The sequence below is a fragment of the Scylla paramamosain genome, chromosome 20, assembly GCF_035594125.1.
Source record: "Scylla paramamosain isolate STU-SP2022 chromosome 20, ASM3559412v1, whole genome shotgun sequence".
Taxonomy (NCBI): domain Eukaryota; kingdom Metazoa; phylum Arthropoda; class Malacostraca; order Decapoda; family Portunidae; genus Scylla; species Scylla paramamosain.
The window spans coordinates 15,961,495-15,976,494 of NC_087170.1; the positions used below are offsets into that span (position 1 = coordinate 15,961,495).

A 15,000-nucleotide genomic window follows, 5' to 3' on the forward strand; every position below is an offset into this window, starting at 1 on the left:
TAGTTATTAATACGATGGTCTCTCTCTCTCTCTCTCTCTCTCTCTCTCTCTCTCTCTCTCTCTCTCTCTCTCTCTCTCTCTCTCTCTCTCTGACTCGTTATTGGATATTTTATTACCTCATTATTGACCACTTTATTACTCTCTCTCTCTCTCTCTCTCTCTCTCTCTCTCTCTCTCTCTCTCTCTCTCTCTCTCTCTCTCTCTCTCTCTCTCTCTCTCTCTCTCTTCCTCCAACCATCCACACACACACACACACGCTCCACTGACTCCACCTTCCCCTCCGACAGGCCACAGGAAGAGCGTGGGTGTGTGGAGTTGTGGGTCTGCTCCTCCACTTCCTCCACCTGGTATCCTGCTTTTGGCTCCTGGCTCTTACCACGCGGCTCCTCGGTTCCCTTCTGCAGCGCCCAGCCATGCACACCGCCTTCTACTGCGCCTCCGCCTGGGGTGCCTCGCTCGGCCTCGTGGTGGTAAGTGTGGAGGGGTGTGGATAGGTGTGGATGGTGTGTGAAGGGGGTGTGGATGGATGTGGGGTGTGTGGATGAGTGTGAAGTGTGTGGACGGGTGTAGGAGGGTGTGTGAAAAGGGAAGAGTGAAGGAAAGATGAAATGAAGGATTATGAAGGAGGGAAGAAAGGAAGGGGAAGAGGGGTTGTGCAAGACAGGGAAGGATGAAAAAAAGAAGAGGGGTAAGAGTAACGATGAAGGAAAGGAAGACTGAAGAAGGAATGATAAGAGGAAGGGTAAAGGAAAGGAATGAGTATGAAGAGAAGGAAGACTGGTGAAGGAGAGGGATGATAAAAGGAAGGACGAAGGAAAGGAAGGATTGTGAAGGAGAGGCAAGGTAGGATGAGGGTAATGATGAAGAGAGTGAAGGATTGCAAATGTGATGGATGGAATGAAGGAGAGAAAGGGATAAAAATGAGAGATGGATGTGGGTGTAAGGAGAGATGCGTAAATGATGGAAGGAAAGAAAGAAAGAAAAATGAAAGCCAAAAAGGACACATGAACGTATTATATTCTATCAGTATTCGCCATAATTACCATCAACTACATTCATTTTATTTTTCGTTATTTATCTATTCATTAGTATTAAGTGTTGTGCGTGTGAAAATTTAAATGATGGTTTCCGAAGTAATAATAAACCACTTTTCATTTTTTTTTTCGCTATAACATTAAAGTTATAATGGGTTTATATAATTAACAATTCATATTTTTAAAGTTCAATATTTTTAACACCGGTAATTTTATAGTTTCATAATTACAAAAGTTTCGTAAATTTATGATTGTTAGTTATTTTTTTTATGGTATCAAATTTTCCACCGTCTCATTTATTTATTTATTTACTTATTTATTTGTCTATTCATTTATTTATAGATTCATTACTCTTTATGGCATTATATTGCATTGTTATTTAATATTAGGCTTATTTATTGGTCGGTGGAGGTTTAACTATGTCCTCTCTCTCTCTCTCTCTCTCTCTCTCTCTCTCTCTCTCTCTCTCTCTCTCTCTCTCTCTCTCTCTTATATAAAGACCTCGTATACATGCATTACTGAGTATTTTATTAGCTCTCTCCCTCTCTCCCTCTCTCCCTCTCTCTCTCTCTCTCTCTCTCTCTCTCTCTCTCTCTCTCTCTCTCTTTCAGGTCAATGACGTCCCTGTATGTTCTCATTTTCCCCTTTCCCTCTCTTCATCTTTTTCCTCCTCCCACTCTTTCTCCTCCTCCTCCACCTCCACCTCCTACTCCTCCTCCTCCACCTCCTCCTCCTCCCTGTGTCCTCTCATCTCATCTGCTCTTGACTCTTCTCTCGATGCAATAATCTTCTTCCCTTTGCTATCTTCCTCCTTTTTTCCTCCTCTCCACTTTTTTCCCTCTTCTTTTTCTTCGTGACTGTCCTTCATTTCATTACATTCCTTTGCTTTGTTGTGTGTGTGTGTGTGTGTGTGTGTGTGTGTGTGTGTGTGTGTGTGTGTGTGTGTGTGTGTGTGTGTAAGTGAAAATGTTTGTTTCTCTATTTTTTTGGGGGTAATGTTTGTTTGTGTATCTGTTTGCCTCTCTCTCTCTCTCTCTCTCTCTCTCTCTCTCTCTCTCTCTCTCTCTCTCTCTCTCTCTCTCTCTCTCTCTCTCTCTCTCTCATATCACCCTCCTGTCACTTCCCCTCCCTTCCCTAACAGGATTTAAAGGTTATACACAATAAAAAGAAATATCATTGGTTGAAACAGACAGGTAAAAGGAAGGGAGGTGCGGGGCTTAGCTATGACGTCATGAAATGTGGGTGGAGCTTAATCTTTTACGTCATAGAACACAATGGCAGGGGCGTAGCTCAGGTAATGACGTCATAGGAAAAGAGGGCGGGGCGTAAGAGCATTGGTGGTCTGTGATTGGGTGAGGCGTGTAGGTGGGTAAGGTTTAACTATGACGTCATAGATAGGTGGGGCGGAGCTCATGGATGACGTCAGAGTGTGTAGGTGTGTGTTTAAGGCAATAATCTCTCTCTCTCTCTCTCTCTCTCTCTCTCTCTCTCTCTCTCTCTCTTGGTGTAGGTAGTCGTTTGTGCAACCTGTGTGTGTGTGTGTGTGTGTGTGTGTGTGTGTGTGTGTGTGTGTGTGTGTGTGTGTGTGTGTGTGTGTGTGTGTGTGTTGCTTGTCAATTATGAGGTGAATTGATGACTATGTATTTGGGGTCATAAATTAAAGGCATTGGCTCGTTAGTGTGTGTGTGTGTGTGTGTGTGTGTGTGTGTGTGTGTGTGTGTGTGTGTGTGTGTGTGTGTGTGTGTGTGTGTGTGGGTGTTTACGTAGGTCGTTGTATTTCTAGAAGACAAAGTGAAGATTGTAGTAGTAGTAGTAGTAGTTTCAGCAATTGAGGAAATAAATAATAAAATCGTCTGAGAGAGAGAGAGAGAGAGAGAGAGAGAGAGAGAGAGAGAGAGAGAGAGAGAGAGAGAGAGAGAGAGAGAGAGAGAATACCGTGGGAGAATCTCGTCTTTCCCCACTTGTCACAACACTCCCACGTTTGTCTTCCTCCTCCTCCTCCTCCTCCTCCTCCTCCTCCTTTTTCTTTTCTTTTACACATTTACCTTCCTACCCACACACGTACACAAGACCACAATTACTCCCCCCCCTCTCTCTCTCTCTCTCTCTCTCTCTCTCTCTCTCTCTCTCTCTCTCTCTCTCTCTCTCTCTCTCTCTCTGTGCTGATCGGCTTATGTTCTTTGGTTTATTTTCACGTGGCTTTCTCTCATTTCACAACCTAGTTAAAATGTTCCTTTTCCACAACAACATAAGCGTATTAGTGTGACCAACTGCGAGGGAATTAGTGGTGGTGGTGGTGGTGGCGGTGATGGTTGTTGTTGTTGTTGTTGTTGATAAGCCCTCGCATTAGAAATAATAGGAAGTTGCAGTATTAGTATTGGTATCAGTAGTAGTAGTAGTAGTAGTAGTAGTAGTAGTAGTAGTAGTAGTAATAGTAAGAAGGGGGAGAGGGAAAAGGAGGAGGAGGAGGAGGAGGAGGAGGAGGAGGAGGAGGAGGAGGAGGAGGAGGAAGAAAAAGACCCTGTTGGTGCTGCAATATTACACACACACACACACTTTCTCTCTCTCTCTCTCTCTCTCTCTCTCTCTCTCTCTCTCTCTCTCTCTCTCTCTCTCTCTCTCTCTCTCTCTCTCTCTCTCTCTCTCTCTCCCTGCTGTTGCATCACCTTGATTACTTCATCCCTTTGAACGCAGGTGAGAAAAAACTACAGGTGTTGAAAAATAAATAAAGAAAAAATAAACAAAGAAAATAAACAAGAAAAACCTGAGAATCACAGCATTCCCATAAACAATTCAATTAAAAAATGAGACGAAAAAGTGAGACAAACAAGCAAAAAATGCAAAGAAAACACACAAAACAAACACAAAATAAACGAGTGAAGAAATTATACAAGAAATGATAGTAAAAATGGAGAGAGAGAGAGAGAGAGAGAGAGAGAGAGAGAGAGAGAGAGAGAGAGAGAGAGAGAGAGAGAGGGTATCTTCCTTTGATGTACACAAAGGAGAGAAACTTTAACTCAACACCAAATCAAAGACCATAATCTATCTCTCTCTCTCTCTCTCTCTCTCTCTCTCTCTCTCTCTCTCTCTCTCTCTCTCTCTCTCTCTCTCTCTCCTGCTCCCACTCACACAGCTCTCCCTTCTCTTCATTCCTCTCACATTCATGAATATTCTACTTCTCCTCTTTCATCCTCCCACACTTATCGCATATTCCTCTTATTCCCTCATTTACTGTTTCTGCTTTACTTATTCCTCTCCCCACATTCATTCCCTATTCATTTCCCTCCGTCGTGCATTAATCCCTTCTCTTCAAATTCCTTCATACTTTAACAATTCTTCCTATTCCTTCATTTATTACCCTCTCCATACCTTCTTCCTCTGAAAAAAGTGTTTTATTCCCTCTCCTCCCCTTAATATATTAATTTCTTCTTTTCCTTCATAATCCAATAATTATCGCATATTTTTCTTATTCCTTCCTTTTCCACACACCCAGTTATCAATTTCTTCTCTCCCCACCTTCCTACACCCACGACTATTGCATTTTTCTCCTATTCCTTCATTTATCATATTTTCACATATCCACCTCCCATAAAAACTAACCCATTTTCCTTTCCTTTCCTTCAGCTATCCATTCCTTCTCTCCCCACTTTCCTACACCCTCAATTATTGCAGTTAGCCCCTATTCCTTCATTTATCACCTTTCCACACATCCCCCTTCCATTAAACTAATCCACTTTCCTTTCCTTTCCTTCAGCTATCAATACATTCTCTCTCCACCTTCCTACCCCCACGATTATTGCAGTTTTTCCTATTTCTTCATTTATCGCCTGTTCTCCCCTTCCCCAGGTATCCTACGTGGTGAATCCTGAAGGATACGAGACGAGGAGGTACTGCTGGATGTCCGTGGAGCGAGGGATGCTGGTGTCCTTTATCGTGCCTGTGTGTTCCCTTATTCTGGTAAGCGAAGGAGTGAAGGAAGGAAGGAAGGAAAGAAGGAGGGGAGGGAAAAAGAGGGGAAGGGGAGAGAGAGCAGGAAGAAGGGAAGGAGGGAGGAGAGGATAAAAGGGCAGGGAAGAATAGAACAAATGGAAGGAAAGAAGGAAGGAAGGAAGGAAGGAAGGAAGGAAGGAAAGAAGGAAGGGAAAAGAGGGGAAAGGGAGAATAGGAAGAAAGGATGAAAGGACAGGAAATAATAGTAAAGAAGGAAGGAAGGATAGAGGGTAAGGGAAGAAAGAAAGGAACAAGAGGAAAGGGAAGATAGACAAGGAAGGAGGAAAGAGAAAAGGAAAAAGAAGAATAAGAAGAAAAAGGAAAGGACGGAAAAAGGAAAAAAAATAAGGAAGGAGAAAATAAATACAGTGAAAGAAAAAAAGGAAGAAAAGAAAGAGAGAAATGAAGTGAAAGAAAGGAGAGGAAAAGAAATAGCAGAACTGAGAATAAGGTAGAGGAATAGGAAGGAAGGAAGGAAGGAAGGAAGGAAGGAAGGAGAGAGAGAGAGAGAGAGAGAGAGAGAGAGAGAGAGAGAGAGAGAGAGAGAGAGAGAGAGAGAGAGAGAGAGAGAGAGAGAGAGAGAGAGACTGTTGTCTAAGATTGCTGACAGCTACTTTGTTCTCTCTCTCTCTCTCTCTCTCTCTCTCTCTCTCTCTCTCTCTCTCTCTCTCTCTCTCTCTCTCTCTCTCTCTCTCCTTTTCTCTAGTCATGGTGTGATAGGAAATTAAGAAAAAGAAAGAAAAGAAGAAAGGAAGGAAGGAAGAAAAGAAGGAAGGAATGAAGGAAGAAAAGAAAAAAAAAGAAAAAAGGAAGGAAAGAAGGAAGGGAGGAAGGAAAAAGAAAGCCAGAAAGAAAGGAAAGAAGGAAATAAGGAAGGAAGAAAGAAAGAAAGAAAGAAAGAAAGAAAGAAAGAAAGAAAGAAAGAAAGGAAAGAAAAAGAAAAAGAAAGAACGAAAGAAACAAAGGAAGGAAAGGAAAAGCGGAAAAAGAGAAATAATAACTCATGTTTTCTTTCTTATAGACATAAGTAAAGAAAAGGAGGAGGAAAGGAAGAAGGAAGGGAAAGAGTAAGAGGAGCGAGGAGGGAGAGAAGGAGGGAAGGAAGGAAAGAAAGAAAGAAAGAAGGAAGGAAAGAAGGAAGGACTACGTAGAAGGCAAGAGCAAAGTGAAGATAGTGAAAATAATGGAGATAGATGAGAAAAGAAATTAAGAAGAAGAAGAAGAAGAAGAAGAAGAAGAAGAAGAAGAAGAAGAAGAAGAAGATGAAGATGAAGATGAAGATGATGAAGAAGAAGAAGAAGAAGATGATGATGAAAACCAAAAAAACATCAACAACAACAACAACAACAACAACAACAACAACAATTAAAAAGTCAACAAAATAAATAAACAAATAAACAAACAAACAAAACAGCAATTAAATCAACAGCCTGAAAACCCTTTTATCACTACTCTCTCTCTCTCTCTCTCTCTCTCTCTCTCTCTCTCTCTCTCTCTCTCTCTCTCTCTCTCTCTCTCTCTCTCTCTCTCTCTCTCTCTCTCTGTCTCCAATTCACGATATTTCTGAGTCATTAATTTTGATCATTAATTTTAAGACAAAAAACTAACCTTTTCTCTCTCTCTCTCTCTCTCTCTCTCTCTCTCTCTCTCTCTCTCTCTCTCTCTCTCTCTCTCTCTCTCTCTCTCTCTCTCTCTCTCTCTCTCTCTCCTTCTTCCTCTCGAGTTATTTTCATCTTACATTTTTTCCTTTCCAAGTCACAATTTTTTCCTCAACGGCCTTATTTTTTCCCCTCAAGAGTCATTCTTTCTTATCTAGTAATATATTTTTTTTCTTTCAAGGGTCAAATAAGAAAATATTTAGAGGATAAGAAAGAGGAGAATAGAAAATAAAAGGGAAAGATAAGGAAAAAGAAGAGAAAATGGGAAAGATTATGAAAGGAGGAAAAAAAAAGACTGAAGGGTGATAAAAAAAAAATAAAGAAGGCAAGGAAGAAGAGAGAAAATTGGAAAAATAAGTGGAAAAGATGAAAAGGAGAGAGAAAAAATTAGAGGCGAAATAACATGACAGCGAAAGGAAGAAGAGAAACTGGGAAGAGGGCAAAAGGAAGAAAAATAAAGACAGGAGGGGAGAAAGGAGGAGGGGGAAGGAGAGAGAACGGAGAGAGGAAAAAAAAAAAAAAAAGCGGGAGGGGGGTGGAAGACGGAAAAAAAGGGAAAGAAAAGAAGCTTAGCAACACGTGTGACTAAATTGGCTTTTCTTCCTAGACAGGTAAGGCTGGTTCCCTCATATTACAGGTATTATCCCTCCATCTCCCCTCCTATGTCCCCCCATCCCCCCTTCCCACTTCCCTCACCTGTTCCATCTCCTCAACTCTTCCCCCTTCAACCATCTTCCCGTACCTGCCTTTAGCTATACCATCCCCTCATTCTCTCCCTTCTTCCACTTTTACCTATGCCTGTATCCTCCCCCACCTTACCTGTACTTTTACTTCTCTTGCCTTCTTTAACTGTGCTGTCCTTCCTCCTTCATTACCCCCTCTAACCTAACCTAACCTAACCTATCAACATGTACCTTAACTTAACCTAACCTGCTCTAACCTCACACACACACTCACACACACACACAAATCTGCCTCAGTCTCCCCTTCCTCCATCGAATTGAAAATGGACAGCTGTCACCCACACACGCCTCGACAGAAAACGAAGGCAGGAACATCAGCATTGAGTGGACAGAAGAGGCTTAGAGGAGGAGGAAGGAGGAGGAGGAGGAGGAGGAGGAGGAGGTAGGCTGAGAGGGGACTAGAAGAGACTATGAGAAAGGTGGAGATGGGAGAGGTTGGGGGGAGGCTTAGATGGAGAGGAGGAGGAGGAGGAGGAGGAGGAGGAAGAGCAGGAAGAGGAGGAGGAGGGGCTTAGGAGGGGGAGTTGGAGAACAGCTTAGGGATTTGACAGGCAGGGAGAAAATGGAGGAGGAGGAGGAGGAGGAGGAGGAGAACCAAGTACAAGAACAAGAAGAAAGAGGAACAACAACAACAACAACAACAACAACAACAACAACAACAAGAGGAGTAAGAAAAGAGAGAACAGAAGCAAGTCAAGAGGCTGGAGGAGGAGGAGGGGGAAGAGGAGGAAGAGGAGGAGTAATTGGAGTAAAAGAAAGGAGAAACTGATACAGAGAGAAAATGAGAGAAAGAAAGAAAGAAAGAAAGCGAACAAAGACAGGGAAAGAGACAGATACAGAAGGAAAGAAGGACGAACAAAAGAAGAGAAGGAGAAGAACTAAAAGAAACATCAAGAAAGGAGAAGAGGAGGAGGAAAGACACAAAGAAAAGCAAAAAATGAAAACGAAAAAGAAAAAAGGAAAAGAAAAGAAAAAAACAAAGAAAAAGAAAAACAGAAGAAAAGACGAGGAGAAAAGAAACACTAAGAAAAAGGCGAGAAAAAAGAAATAGAAGAAAAGCAAAGCAGAAAAACTCGAAAGAATGGGAAAGGAGAGAGAGAGAGAGAGAGAGAGAGAGAGAGAGAGAGAGAGAGAGAGAGAGAGAGAGAGAGAGAGAGAGAGAGAGAGAGGGAGAGGGAGAGAGAGAGAGGGAGCTAAAAATAGAGAGAGGTCAAGGTAAAGGTGAGTTCAGGTAAGGTTAGGTTAGGTTAGGTTAGGTTAAGTTAGGTTAGGTTAGGTCAAGTTAGGTTAGGTTAGATGAAGTTAGGTTAGGTTAAGTTAGGTTAGGTTAGATGAAGTTAGGTTAGGTTAGGATAGGTTAGGCAAGGTTACGTAAATTTAGGAAATTTTAGGAAAATTTAGGTTAAGTTTGGTAATATTAGGTTAGATTAGGTGATATGAAATAAAAGATAAATTAAGGTTAAATTAGGTAAAAATACATGAGGCTCAATAACATTTGGTGGAGTCAGGTAAGGTAAGGTTAGGTGAATACAAGGTCACCCTCCTATATGACCTTGAAAACTGAGGTCAACAGGTGAGGCAAAGTTTTTGTTGACATTTTATTGACCCGACCTGCTTTCTCCTGCCATTGTTTGTTTGTTTACCTTGTTTATTTTGGTGCGGGTCCTTTTGTCATCAGAGAGAGAGAGAGAGAGAGAGAGAGAGAGAGAGAGAGAGAGAGAGAGAGAGAGAGAGAGAGAGAGAGAGAGAGTCTTTTTGTTTCTATTTATCATTTTCGTCTCTTCCTTTACCTTCCATCCATTTCTTTCTCTCCCTCTTCCTCCTCCTCCTCCTCCTCCTTCCCCAGGTAAGACAGGTGCGGAGGCAAGATGAGACCTTTAATTAACTCACAACTTCTCTTCGTCTTCCTTTCTCAGCCTCGACGCCTTTGACACTTTGCACGTCTTTCTCTCTCTCTCTCTCTCTCTCTCTCTCTCTCTCTCTCTCTCTCTCTCTCTCTCTCTCTCTCTCTCTCTCTCGCCATCAGCCATTTCCTTTCTACCTTTCCTCCTTCTCTTTTCCTACTACTCCTCTTTTACCACCCCTCCTCGTCCTCCTCCTCCTCCTCCTCCTCCTCCTCCTCCTCCACATCCTCCCCCTCCTCCTCTTCAGGGTAAGCTTACTTTGACAGCTAACGTTATTATAGGCCTGAAGATTCAATTTACCTGTGTGTGGTTGTTAGCTAGTTGTGTGAACGAGTGAATGAGCGAGACTTGTGTGAGGCATGAATACGTGTATGAGTGAACGAGCTAGGCTTCAGTCATAAGTGTTAAGTGGAAGTGCGCGGCCTGGCGCCGAGAGATCACCTACCTCCAGCCTTCTGTTCACACCTTCTGTGAATAAACACCTGCACTGTTACCTGCGTTTCCTGTGCCCCTGCTGGTCAAGAGTCGAACATGGCGCAGTGAGTAGGATCAGGACAAGGCTGCAGTGGGTACGGCGCAGAATGGAGAAGCAGTTGGAGGCGCTGGCTGCCCTGCTAGCGCGACAGTCGGAGCAGAGTCAGGCTCGCGAGGAGCGTTTAACCCAGCTGCTGGAGAGAGTGGGGACACAAGCTCCCAGTCGCACCACGGCGAGCAATGAAGGCGAAACCACAGCCCGCAGCACGTCTACCCAGGGCGCGAGGTTCCCGACGTCCGCCACCATCATTCCTCACTTAACGGCGTCAGCATCTTTACGTGAGTTCGACACGTGGCGCCATAAGTTTGAAGGATACGTAACCCTCGCCAGGATAGACTGTCTCTCCCTGGCTGAGCAGAGGGCGGCACTCGCTGCTGTCCTAGACGACGAGTGGACCCGTACACTTCGCTACGGGATAAGCTTACCGAGAGACGCGGAGTTAAGAACCATCCTCGATGCAATGTGTGAGTACCTGCGAAGCCAGCGCAACATCATCATGGATAGAAGAGACTTCTACTCCCGCGTGCAAGAAACGCAAGAAGGTTTTGACGACTTTTTATGTGCTGTAAAGGAAATCGCCAATTTCTGTGACTTTTGCGACCAGTGCATAAACCATCAGCTGCGTGACAGAATTGTCGTTGGGACACGAGACGAAGTGGCTCTGAAACGCATGCTGGAAAACAAGAAACTCACCCTTGAAAACGCCATAGATATTTGCAGAGCATCAGAGAGCGCTAACCAGTGTAGTGCAGTACTAAGGGGCGGCTCTCACTCTTCGAGCCATGGTGTGAACGCTGTCTCGAACTACAGGAAGGGCAGTTTCGGGGGCTCAAGCCCCACGGGCTGTTATCGTTGTGGCAAAGATTGTCGCAGTGACAAAAGGGGATGCCAGGCAATAGATAAAGTGTGTCGTAACTGCGGGAAAAGAGGGCATTTTGCGAGTGTATGTCAGCAGACAGTGAGGAAACGACGAGGAGCTTCGAGGAGTTCCTCAACTGTCTCTCCTCATCGCGGTGCAGGCCCGAGGCGGGGAGCCAGTGCCAGTGTATACCAGCTCTTATCAGGCGTATACACAAAGACGGTGACGGCACGACCTGCGCCCCAGGTGCTCATTACCGCCACACATCCCGCTGGAAGAGACAAGATTACGTGGACTCCTGACTCTGGGGCCGAAACGACCGTTATTGGCCTCGACACGGCAACACTCCTTGGAATCCCGCCCTCCAGCTTGGCGCCCGCTGATGGTGATGGACTTTATGCTGCCGGTAATCACCCCCTCACCTGTGTAGGAACTTTCTCGTCGCACTTGCAACTGGGCGACAGGGAAGCTGAGACTGTTGTGAGCGTGGTGAAGGAGGTGAAGGGGGCGCTGCTTAGCTGGTACGATTCCATCGCTCTCGGAATCCTCCCCGAAGATTTTCCGGCTCAAATCCGACCGCTACGCAGGGAAGAACAGCACACCGGCAACAGCTCCATCAAGTACCCGACCGCCTCGCAGCCACCTCTATCTACGCCCACAGAAGTGATCAGCTGGCCTCATTCCTACGACCCAATGCCACAGCAGCGTGCGGGGCACGCTGCTGCTGTGATCAAGGCCTTTCCCAGCGTCTTCGAAGCAAAGGAAGGTTTACGTGCAATGGCTGGTGGATCCATGGCCATCGAGTTGACAGACGATGCTCAGTATTCTTTCACAGCAAGCTGGCAAAAGGGATCGACACACTGTGTGCCCGACGCCCTCTCACGTGCTCCAGTACAGGACCCAGTGGAGGAAGAGGATGCTGCTACTTCTGGTGACCTCGACCCTCTCCACTCAGCGGTCATCTCAGCGTTATCTGCCACCAATGAGGACGGCGTCCGCTTAGCACCACTCCAGGATCAGACTGTGGAAATGGTACGTGCCGCAGCAGCAAGAGACGGGGAGTACTGCTTGCTCAAGAACGTCATCATCGAGGGCTTCCCTGATCATTGCCACGACCTCGATCACCGCTTGCGTACGTACTGGCCGGTGCGCAGTCTGCTGGCCGTAGACGACGACCTGGTGGTTTACGGGCCGAGGCTTCTTATTCCTCACAGCCTCCGCCGAGAAACACTAGAGCGACTCCATGACAGTCATCAGGGGATGGAGCGCACCAAGCGACGGGCCCGACAAACGGTGTACTGGCCTGGTATGGACAGAGACGTTGAGAACGTCGTTTCTGGATGCTCACTATGCCGTCCACTCCTACCAAGCCAAGCCAACGAACCTCTCTGGCAGGACACGGACACACCCAGCAGGGTGTTTGAGTCAGTTTCTGCAGACTACTTCCACGCAGCAGGCCGTACATACCTCGTGTATGTAGATCGCTTGTCTGGGTGGCCTCACGTGTCTGCATGCTCACGTCCAGCATCGGCTGATCAGCTCGTTCGTGTCCTTCGGGGTGTGTTCGCCGACACGGGCGTGCCTGTTCTCCTGAGGACTGACGGTGGACCGCAGTTCACTTCTTCATCGGTACGGCGCTTCCTGGCTCGATGGGGGGTGGAGCATCGTGTATCTTCACCTCATTATCCACGCTCCAATGGTCACGCCGAGGCAGCGGTCAAGTCCGTGAAGAAGCTGATCCTCACGACCACACAGCAGGGACACCTGGACGAGGATGCGTTCGCTCGCGGGTTGCTGGAACTGCGCAACACTCCGAGGGCGGAAGGGCGATCACCAGCACAAGTCCTCTTCGGTCATCCTATGAGGTCCTGTGTCCCGGCTCATCATCGCTCATACGCTCAGCAGTGGCAGCGCGCTGCTGATGAGTGCGACGCCAAGGCAGAGCGACTGAGGAAGAAAGCGAACTTCGCCACGACGCGTCCGCCCGTACTCTTCCTCTCCTGCACCTCGGTGGCCACGTCGACGTTCAAGATCACACGACAGGCCTCTGGGATCGCCTGGGTGTCATCGTGGCTGTTGGGCGAAGGAGAGACTACCTCATCAAGATGGGCAGCGGTCGCGTGATGTGGCGTAATAGAAGACACCTACGCCCACACAGACCTCTTGCTCCCCTTCCTGTCGAGCAGCACACCGCTCATGGCGGTGCAGCGCTTCAGCATCAGGGTCACGAGGAACACCACCATCCCGGCAGCCCGGAGCATCAGGGTAACGGGGTACACCGTGGCCGAGAGCAACCAGAGCGTCGAAGCAGCCGACAGCGTAGGGAGCCGAGACGACTGCAGGTGCGGTGGCACCGTAGCACCTACGATTAGTCGTACGTGTTCATTGTACGCTGTGTTTGTTTGTGTATATGTACCGTGTTTTCTGTACTTCAATCATTGTAACTTTGTTTCATGTGTTACGGTAGCCATAACAAAGATAAGGAATCTTCCTTATGTCTCGGGGGAGGTGTGTGGTTGTTAGCTAGTTGTGTGAACGAGTGAATGAGCGAGACTTGTGTGAGGCATGAATACGTGTATGAGTGAACGAGCTAGGCTTCAGTCATAAGTGTTAAGTGGAAGTGCGCGGCCTGGCGCCGAGAGATCACCTACCTCCAGCCTTCTGTTCACACCTTCTGTGAATAAACACCTGCACTGTTACCTGCGTTTCCTGTGCCCCTGCTGGTCAAGAGTCGAACATGGCGCAGTGAGTAGGATCAGGACAAGGCTGCAGTGGGTACGGCGCAGAATGGAGAAGCAGTTGGAGGCGCTGGCTGCCCTGCTAGCGCGACAGTCGGAGCAGAGTCAGGCTCGCGAGGAGCGTTTAACCCAGCTGCTGGAGAGAGTGGGGACACAAGCTCCCAGTCGCACCACGGCGAGCAATGAAGGCGAAACCACAGCCCGCAGCACGTCTACCCAGGGCGCGAGGTTCCCGACGTCCGCCACCATCATTCCTCACTTAACGGCGTCAGCATCTTTACGTGAGTTCGACACGTGGCGCCATAAGTTTGAAGGATACGTAACCCTCGCCAGGATAGACTGTCTCTCCCTGGCTGAGCAGAGGGCGGCACTCGCTGCTGTCCTAGACGACGAGTGGACCCGTACACTTCGCTACGGGATAAGCTTACCGAGAGACGCGGAGTTAAGAACCATCCTCGATGCAATGTGTGAGTACCTGCGAAGCCAGCGCAACATCATCATGGATAGAAGAGACTTCTACTCCCGCGTGCAAGAAACGCAAGAAGGTTTTGACGACTTTTTATGTGCTGTAAAGGAAATCGCCAATTTCTGTGACTTTTGCGACCAGTGCATAAACCATCAGCTGCGTGACAGAATTGTCGTTGGGACACGAGACGAAGTGGCTCTGAAACGCATGCTGGAAAACAAGAAACTCACCCTTGAAAACGCCATAGATATTTGCAGAGCATCAGAGAGCGCTAACCAGTGTAGTGCAGTACTAAGGGGCGGCTCTCACTCTTCGAGCCATGGTGTGAACGCTGTCTCGAACTACAGGAAGGGCAGTTTCTGGGGCTCAAGCCCCACACGGGCTGTTATCGTTGTGGCAAAGATTGTCGCAGTGACAAAAGGGGATGCCAGGCAATAGATAAAGTGTGTCGTAACTGCGGGAAAAGAGGGCATTTTGCGAGTGTATGTCAGCAGACAGTGAGGAAACGACGAGGAGCTTCGAGGAGTTCCTCAACTGTCTCTCCCTCATCGCGGTGCAGGCCCGAGGCGGGGAGCCAGTGCCAGTGTATACCAGCTCTTATCAGGCGTATACACAAAGACGGTGACGGCACGACCTGCGCCCCAGGTGCTCATTACCGCCACACATCCCGCTGGAAGAGACAAGATTACGTGGACTCCTGACTCTGGGGCCGAAACGACCGTTATTGGCCTCGACACGGCAACACTCCTTGGAATCCCGCCCTCCAGCTTGGCGCCCGCTGATGGTGATGGACTTTATGCTGCCGGTAATCACCCCCTCACCTGTGTAGGAACTTTCTCGTCGCACTTGCAACTGGGCGACAGGGAAGCTGAGACTGTTGTGAGCGTGGTGAAGGAGGTGAAGGGGGCGCTGCTTAGCTGGTACGATTCCATCGCTCTCGGAATCCTCCCCGAAGATTTTCCGGCTCAAATCCGACCGCTACGCAGGGAAGAACAGCACACCGGCAACAGCTCCATCAAGTACCCGACCGCCTCGCAGCCACCTCTATCTACGCCCACAGAAGTGATCAGCTG

The 15,000-nt window shown here is 47.2% G+C and overlaps 1 protein-coding gene across 1 annotated transcript in view; it reads left to right on the forward strand.

The window, feature by feature from the left end:
* The window catches only part of LOC135110461 (adhesion G protein-coupled receptor L4-like), a 50,678-nt gene that overhangs the window by 24,400 nt on the left and 11,278 nt on the right, over nt 1-15,000 (forward strand). Inside the window, exons 2-3 of the mRNA XM_064022820.1 lie at nt 288-470; nt 4,881-4,991. Of these exons, the coding sequence (XP_063878890.1) occupies nt 288-470; nt 4,881-4,991 (294 nt within the window). The remainder of the gene's footprint in view (nt 1-287; nt 471-4,880; nt 4,992-15,000) is intronic.